Below are 8,817 nucleotides of genomic sequence, written 5' to 3'. Positions count from 1 at the left end.
CAGTGTCTGGAGATACTTCTGGTTGTCACAACTGGGGAAGGTGGGCCATGCTGCTGGCATCTAACGGACAAACCTAAGTGAAATAATCTCATAAAAGGACATACATGCATTTATTTGAAACTTTATTATATAAATTTTCATTTCTTTTAAAGATTACAAAACCTGTTCTGTGACAGGAATACAAGCAATATTGTTCCAGGATTATTCGTGGATACATCTGAAAGAGCTTAGATTATACATTAATAGTATGATTTGAAAACTTCCCAGATTAGACTCTTAAGTAAAACAATTTAAAATATTCAGTGATATTTAATCCTTTACAAGCATTTCATAATCATGGCAGCAGTGCCAAGCATCTGATGAGATTTAACCACCAATAAAAGGTACAATACATATGAACTCATGATATGGTGTCATGGGCTTCTGGCATGCCTTACTAGAGAGAAACTAGTATAAAGTAAAATCATATATAAGAGTAGAAAAATATTTGTGACTTTTTTCTTTTTTAAAAACTGTTTAAGTAGATACCCACCCCTTTCCCACCCATGGCCAAAAATGCAAAATAATTACATCCCTTAGGTGTATACCTTCCCTTTTGCTTAGGGTAAGAGTTAAGATAAACGTAATACAGGTATATAATCTTAAGAGTTAAAAACTCATCACCCATAATTATTAAGGATGCTAAGGAATGGCAATACCTTGAAGCTTTTTTTTTAAATTAAAAAAGAAAGCCTTAGATGGTAAACTACACTTAGAGAAACACAAACCAAAACCTTTGTCCTTATGCCCTTGCTTTATATTTAAAAGTTCTACTTTAAGTACTTGTTTGAAAAACTCAGTATACAGTTCACTCAGTACTATAGTGATAATAGGAGTAAAGATTTTCACTTCCATTAGATATTGAACTAATCTACTTAGAGAGGACTATTATAGCAACTCTCTTCTCACATACATTTACATACATTGTACTCAAATGGTATGTGCTCTACAGAGGTTTTCTCGAGGTTTACACCTCTGTTTAGTCTCTAAATTTTCCTTTCCACTAATCTCTATTCAATGTCATATACTTTGCTAGTTGCTCTGGGAGAAGTCATGGACATTTAAACAGCTTATCATGCACTTCAAGGTTATATGGCAAAATAATGAGGAAAGTGCCTTTAGAGGTAGGAAGTAGGCTCTCATCCCAACCCTTGGTATGCCCTGTTATGAACAGTTAAAAGACTGGAATCAAAGTGGTAAATGTGAGACAGATAGTAATACAAGGCTTAAGAAAATTAAGTTGACTTTGCTACTAGAATTCATTGAGAACACTCAGTCACATTGGAACCAGTTACAGGTCATTCGCTCACACAGAATACAGCAGTGTCAAAAATATATAAAGCGCACTGTAGATACAAAATCTTCTTGGCCATCCATATTTAGTTATCATTCTGTAGACTCTTCACTAGAAAAAGTGGTTAAGCGTGGCTCTGCAGAACACCACAGTCCCAAGAAAGCAAATTAAAAAAAAAAACAAAAAACACCAGCAAATTTCATTCCTTCATTAATTGGTCTCCACTAATGGGCACTTGGGGAGACCAGCAAAATGTAAGCAATCTGGAGGTGAAGAGAGGACTGTTTTCATTAATTGAAATAAAAATGCTGAGTTAAGTCAACTTATCTGTGAATTAAATAAGGCTCAAAGTATACATCCAGTTTGTTAGTCACATGGAAGTGGACCTTTCAGAAGGACAGAGCTCTAGGACTAATTGGAACCCCCTGGTTTAAGCACCAAGGTCAGCAATGGAACTCATCATATTTGTTAATCACAGAAAGCAGACCTTTTCTGACCATTTACATTCCTGAGATATCTGTCCTAATGCCTTTGTAAATTTCAAATGCTCGATACCACCATAAGAGAGAATTTTCTCTATAAAATACAGTCAAGCAACCTGAAAATTTTCAGCTCATGTATAAAGGCCAGGAAGTTGAGAAAAATCACAGCCATGTTGAAATGTGTACTGCTGGCTTTTGTGGTGATGCGCATTTGTACTAAGCCCCCAAATCGTGAATGCTTTTCTGCTGTCATCTGAGGCTGGATGTACCCTAGTGCTTTTCCTACCCAACCCATTGTGCCCAATCATGAAGCCTTTCCTGGGCTGAGGGTACAAGGTACAGCTAACAGACTAGCCCCACCTCCCATGATGTTCCCTTGTCCCAACAGCAACCACTTCTTAAAAATAGATGGGAAAAGGTTGACCCAAACCAGCTCCTTGCAGCCCACTGTGTGTGAAATGCGGAATCTCTACTGCATACACACCACACCCTCTCCAGACACTCACCAAGCGACTTTTCCCACATGTCAGTCTCCAGCCTCACAGCATCCCAAGTTTGTGCCTTGTCAAAATTATATTTTTGGACTTTTGGGGTTGCTTGCAAATAAATGAATCTATATCAAATCTGCTAAAGTGAAGAGTCTATTGTACTTAGAAAGAAGACATCTCTATGAATTAGGAACTGAAATTACTTACTTATACGAAAAGTTCAGAGGACATAAAACTTACCTTAATTTACCATCATCACTTGAAAGGGAGGATAGAAAACACATGGTATAGTGTAATCCATATTTTCCAGTACGTGCTTGGTAATGTTAAATTCAACCTACCATTCTGGATATTATTTTGGATTATAAGCTAAGAGGAGGTTTGTGAAACTGGCCTGTTAGTTTAGTTCCTTTCATATTGAAATATCCTTCAGACTGAACTAAAACCTCCTGGGAGGTAACCAGCAGCACTAATGGGAAAGGGCCTCACTCCCACAATTGTAGGGCCCAAGAGAAACTGGACTTGAAGAAATTAATGGAAAGGTTATCCCAGCACAGGCACTACATTTAGAGCACATTGTTAGCCAAGTTTGTCTGCTCTAAGTCAAAGGCAATAGGAACACCAGAATCACAGATGAAATAAATCATGAACTGCTTTTTAGGCAGAAGGCCTTCAGTTTTGTGAACATATAACCAGTTATTCTCCAATAAAACTGGCAGCTCTTCTAGGCAGAGAAGGCAAAGAAGGCATTCATGTACCAGCAGAGGACTGCCCCAAGAACTATAGTTTTTGAACAACTCAGCTCATGGTTGTGTGATAATATGAGGGGAAGGCAGCACGGTGTTATGAGGGAAAGGAAACTGAATGGGAAGTTAAGGATTCTAGTCTTTGCTCTGGGTCTCAGGTTCTTTACATGCAATATGAGAAAGTTGGACTAGACAATTTATAAGGATTTACACATTTACTTCTGGTTTTAAAAGACTACGATTAACAATACACCTAAGCACTTATGGAATAGTGTCAGTGTCAAAAATCTGAAAAGATCTATTTTCTGCCTAGAATTACATAAGTGACAAGAATTTGGGATGATTGTGGTTTGAAACACTTAATAGAGGAGGAAAAAAAAAACACCTTTATTTCCAGGCAATGGAAAGAAGGTGTTAATCGTTAGCATCCATATACTCAAGAATATTTTAAAACTTTCTCCGTCTAGATTTTCTGAAATCCTTCCTCTTATGTATTTTTTAATTTAGAAGACAAATTTATATTTGATTTCTAGGCAATAATCATTTTGTGTCACCTGGGCAAAAGGCATGATCAATTTTCTCTTTCTCTTGAATTACACAGAGGAGAAGTTAAGGAATAACAAGTGGCTTCCAAGACATTTAGATAAACCATGCTTTCTTGGCTTTGTACTCTCGGGGGGAAGATTTAAAGCTTCTGGCAGGAAAAGAGATTTCTGATGTAAATGGCTTAGTACATGACTAGGAAAGATCTGTTCAGGCACATTCTCAATGAGATAAGTTAAATCACCTTTTCCTTGCTCATATGTTTTTCGTATTACATACTGATGTATGCTAGGTAGCTTGGCAAAGATACAGGTAATAATGGATGCAGAAATTTCTTTAATGAAATTGTGGAAACTACCAAATTTGATGTTGATAATGAATAAGCAGACACAGTGCCCATTTTGAAAACTGATCATTTCTGAAATTAAAAACAGCATTATATGAAACTAACACAATATTGTAAATCAACTATACGCCAATAAAAATTTAAAAAAAAATAAAAGAAAGCATTATATGGCTATAAATCATCAGGAGGAATTCATAAAACACTCAATGCTAAACATTCATTTAGTCTACCTTAGCTATGATTTAAGGTTAGAACAGATAATATTTGACCCAGAATGTTTTATTCTCTAGAATAAGAAAGTTTAAGTCCAAATTTCATAGAGAGGCCCTTGGCCTTTATTACATTCAAATTAGTGTTTAATATAGAGCATCTTAATGGGATATAATTCATTATGATTTATCTTTTTCTTCCCCCGCAAAAAAGCATACTTTTCCTGCAGGTATGCAAGAACAGGTATCCTGTTATTCATATGCTAAATTCTGCAATTTGATCTATTTAAACACGAAAAATCCGATGGGATTTCAATGACCTGTTGCTAAATTTTCCTTTGCCATCTCTTCACCATGCCTTTTAAAGGTCTTTGATGTACATTGGGAAAAATCCCAAATGTATGCCAAATTCTAAGTATGGAGATGATTTAAGATAAAAAATTCAAGGACTACTTCCTTAATTAAGGAAAAAAGACCCTAAGTATTTGCAAAGTATATGGACTAACTTCATAGGTGTACTCTTGATGTCTGTCATACCACACACACACACACACACACGATAACTTTATCACAACAGCTCTCTAGGTTAGCCTGACAGAGCACCTGACTTTAAGAAACAAACAAATGAACAAATGAACCAGTGAAACAGACATGGGGAAAGATATGTACATTTTGGAAGTATTACATTCAAAGGCTGTTCTACAATCTGGCCATTTTGAGGGCTGTCCAACAATACTGTTAATCCAGGTGAACTATTTAACCAGATTTAATAGTCAATTGATTAATAATAGATTCCAAGTTAAACAAGGCATGTATACGTTAAAGAAAGCAGTACAGAAATGTACTGTATATGAACTGTTTACAAAAACATACAAAATGTTGGATGGCACAAGGGATACAGTGCTAATAGAAACGGATTGTTTAAGCTAAGTGCTTAACATAAACTGTCCATCCCTATAACTAACGAAGAATATTTAAGGGACATGAAATATTTCCTATAAAAATAATGCTATGTGGTGTAGAGTACTTTATTCAGTGTATTTTTAGGTGGTATTCATGTGTTCATTATTATTCTTGTTGATTCAGTGAATATATCTTCATCATGTTTCCATTTTCATTTCATCTGAAGCTCCAGGAAAATCTAACTTGCTAACAATCATTTAAAGCGAGAAGAGACAAAAGCGGGAGCAGCAGCAGGAGCAGCAGCATTATGGGTACCAGCTGGGACAGTGTGTGCTTGCAGGTGCCTCTCAGATATGTGCTACCTGTCACCAGAACTTGTGCTATCAACTTACACCATGGTACCAAATATCTCACTGAGGTCACTTCACAGGGCTGTAGAGGTGATTTTTTTAATACCTCTCCGCTGAGCAAGAGTAGAGCGGCCTACTGGTTCCAAAACTGGTGACTGATTACGGTTTAAAGCAGAGTATGTAGCTGCCATGGCACCCTGAAAACAGGAAAGAAAGGTCACAAATAATGACAGTGGGTAGTCACTTATACACAGAATATGAAATGAATCTTCCCCAGATAATTTCTTCACATGCAAATTTATACAGATTTTATTAGGCTCATAATGAAAATAACCACACTAGTTAAATCCTCTCATCTAACTAAAACTGAAGAGGCCAATGAGGGAGGTTGAAATTATGGATGAGAGAGGACAGGGGTGGGCTCATAACAACCAGTCCTTACTTTTCTCTGGACTATTCAATTGTTTTTTACCTCTGCAATCCTTTACCATGAGAGTCAGCAAGGAATGCTGTTTTGGAACTTGTGTTTTGCCACTGCTGACAACCTCAGAGTCTGCTTTGGGTTTTGTGTGTAAGAAAGAAAAGTACAAAGAAAAGCCAGGAAGTCCACAAAGCTGATCTGATTAATAAACTCAGAAATCATTCCTAAACTAGCTTTAGGATGGTATTTTGGCATGGCTTGACTTTTTCTTTTCTAAACCACCCACTATATGAGAATCTCACCTGAGAAGTGGATGCATGTTGAGAGGCAGTGAAAGGGCCAGGTGCTGTGGTACAGAGACGGCATCTCACAGTGCCCCCTGGAGGACATGTGGCATGCATGCCCCAGTGGGCTGCTCACCTTGACCAGATGTGGTGCATCCTGTCTGTTGAGTTGGTATTGCGGCAGTTGGTCCCAGTGGACAATCCAAGGATGTCTGAGCACAAGGGCAGCGGTCAGTCTCTGGTGAGGGTCCACATGAAGCATCTTTGACACCAGGTCCTGTAGTGGGAAAAAGAATAAAACAAGCTTAAACCTGTTATTTGTTTTCCTATAGCACCTGATACTGTGTAGTATTCTTCCTTGGCTTCCATGACACTATTCTTTCCAAGTAGCAGACCTTTGGGTACAAAGCAATTTAGTCAATATGATGATGTTTAAAAAAAAAGTAAAAACTTAAGTCTTTGTTTTCTCCTCCCTGAGTTAACAGTAATTCTGGTGCAAAGGGTAAATTTACCACAGTTTATGTATCTTTAAGGACTTTGGCTCTTTTTTCCCTCAGATATTCTGATTTTCTCTACATTTTTGTTGGTTTATTTCTAAGTAACTTTCAGCTACTTAAGATTTTTTTGTACTACTTTGTAAAAGCAGGATATAACTGTCCAATAACAGGAATTGGAGTGTTGTAAATGCTCCCTCCACAGATTACAGAGTCATTTTTATTTTCTTCTACTTCTCAATTTTGTGGGTATTCACCATATTACATTATACTTATAATCACAAGTATTAACTGGACAAATTAGCAAAACTTATTAGTAATCATGTGGGCATTCATAAAATAGGCTGTGCATTGGATGTAATTTTTTTGTGTTATTTGTATCTCATCCTCACCTGCCTTTCACTCAAAAAAAAATCATAAAATGCAAGTGAATGAGAACCAAATTTTAAAAATCATAGAGACAGTGCTTGCTTCAGCAGCACATATACTAAAATTGGAATGATACAGAGAAGATTAGCATGGCCCCTGCACAAGGATGACACGCAAATTCGTGAAGCATTCCATATGAAAAAAAAAATCATAGAGATAAGCTAGACTTGCTTTAACTTATTAAAAAACCAGGCAATGTATAAACTATGGTACTTTCTATGGTAACATTACTTGATATGCCTGACAACCAATTGTGACAAAGTTTGCAGTGGATCCCAATGGTTAAGAATTACTACTCCACAGTGACCTTGAAAAAGGAAAATCTGATCACTACAATACTTAGTATTTTTCAGTAGCTCCCCAGTAATTAGAGAAAATCCCAAATCCTGAGCATGACTGACAAAACCTTTCATAATTGTGGTTCATCAGTGACCCTCTCACATGTACCTTGTACTAGTCACATCTAACTCCGTGCACCACCCTGGAGGTACTGTGCCATTCCCATGCCATCGTGACCATGCATGCATGCTCCCTCAGCCTGGGATGGACTACATCCTTCTGCTTCCCAAAGCTGCCTGGCAAATCCCTTCAATGCTTCTGGAAAGCCTTCCATGAAATTTTTCTGATCAAACATCATCTGTGAACTTCTTTAGTACAGTAAGCAGAGCATTGTAAAAGCAAATGTCACACTGAACTGTTTATTTCTGGCCATCTCACAACTAGACTGAGAGCTCTTTGAGATCAGGAATTCTATCTGAGTCCCATCTTTTATCCCTGGCACCTTCACTTATTAAGCACATTGTAGGTGCTCAATACATGAATTTAAAAAAAGTAAAAAGTACCAAGAAAAATGAATTATCTGGTTTAAGAAATTTTATTGTTAAACAAAGGGAAAAGTTAACATATCATTTTAAATACAGTTACAATACTAAATATTATCTACACAGATATTAAACTAGTCAACTGAGGCTTCATCTCCATGCCAAAATTATCTATATAAATTTCTGACATATCCTATTTACTAATGCAATCATTTCAAGCCTAGCATCCACCTCTAAGAAAAAGGAGTGAGCACTTTTTACCAATATGTATCTTCCTCATCTCCTTTATGTTTTTCTTATTTTGAAATGGAAAACTTTGCTCTTCTTTTCAAACAGAATTTTCTTCAAATAAAGTGAAACTAGAGCAGAGTTAGAAGGCAAATCAATGTTATTCATGGGATGGCAAGTCTGCTAGCAAGAAAGGCTTTTCAATTCAAGTTGACACTATAAAACTAAACTACTATTTATTGTGAAAAAGATAGACCCCTATCTTCATAATATGGACCAAAAATAGAACATGGTACAGTTATTCTAGGGAACAAGGACTTTGGAATCAGCTGTTTCTTTTGAAGCACCTACTCATGCCTGGTGTGTAACTGTGGAGAAGTTCACACTAAAATTCTGGGCTTTGGTTTCCTACTGTGAAATGGCGACACTGCTAGCTACTCTACAGTGTTGTTAAGAGGATTAAAGGGGATAATTTAGGTTAGGTGCAGTGTGAGGCACAGACGAAACACACAAATCATGAGGACCACCATAAGTATTACTCATCATTTTCATTAGTAAGAAGTAGCATGAAATATATAGATAATAAGGCCAAACCAATATATTCTGGGAAAGAAAAAACATAAGTGACCAATTTTTGAGTCTGAGGTATCTGGTGATGTCATTTCAATACTGCTTTATCAACAAGTTTCTAACTGATATTATTTTTTCTCACTAGGGATTATGAAAAATTATTTTCTCAA

The 8,817-nt window shown here is 36.7% G+C and overlaps 1 protein-coding gene and 1 non-coding gene across 5 annotated transcripts in view; one reads left to right on the top strand and one right to left on the bottom strand.

Annotated features, from left to right (window-relative positions):
* Positions 1-105: 105 nt before the first annotated feature.
* Positions 106-8,817, bottom strand: part of RPS6KA3 (ribosomal protein S6 kinase A3) — a 102,066-nt gene continuing 93,354 nt past the window's right edge. For all 4 annotated transcript variants that reach the window (XM_043895079.1, XM_043895081.1, XM_043895080.1 and 1 more), the window contains 2 exons: positions 6,242-6,382; positions 106-5,597 (listed from right to left, as the gene is read on the bottom strand). In XM_043895079.1, the coding sequence (XP_043751014.1) occupies positions 5,475-5,597; positions 6,242-6,382 (264 nt within the window). In that variant the 3' untranslated portion in view covers positions 106-5,474. The remainder of the gene's footprint in view (positions 5,598-6,241; positions 6,383-8,817) is intronic.
* Positions 7,063-7,169, top strand: LOC122691001. Its single transcript, XR_006340251.1, has one exon. It is a non-coding gene; the product is annotated as a U6 spliceosomal RNA (small nuclear RNA).

Source organism: Cervus elaphus, chromosome X (genome assembly GCF_910594005.1).
Source record: "Cervus elaphus chromosome X, mCerEla1.1, whole genome shotgun sequence".
In the NCBI taxonomy this organism is placed as follows: Eukaryota; Metazoa; Chordata; class Mammalia; order Artiodactyla; family Cervidae; genus Cervus; species Cervus elaphus.
The sequence above is the reverse complement of the archived record's forward strand: the minus strand, read 5'-3'. Positions and strand labels throughout refer to the sequence as shown.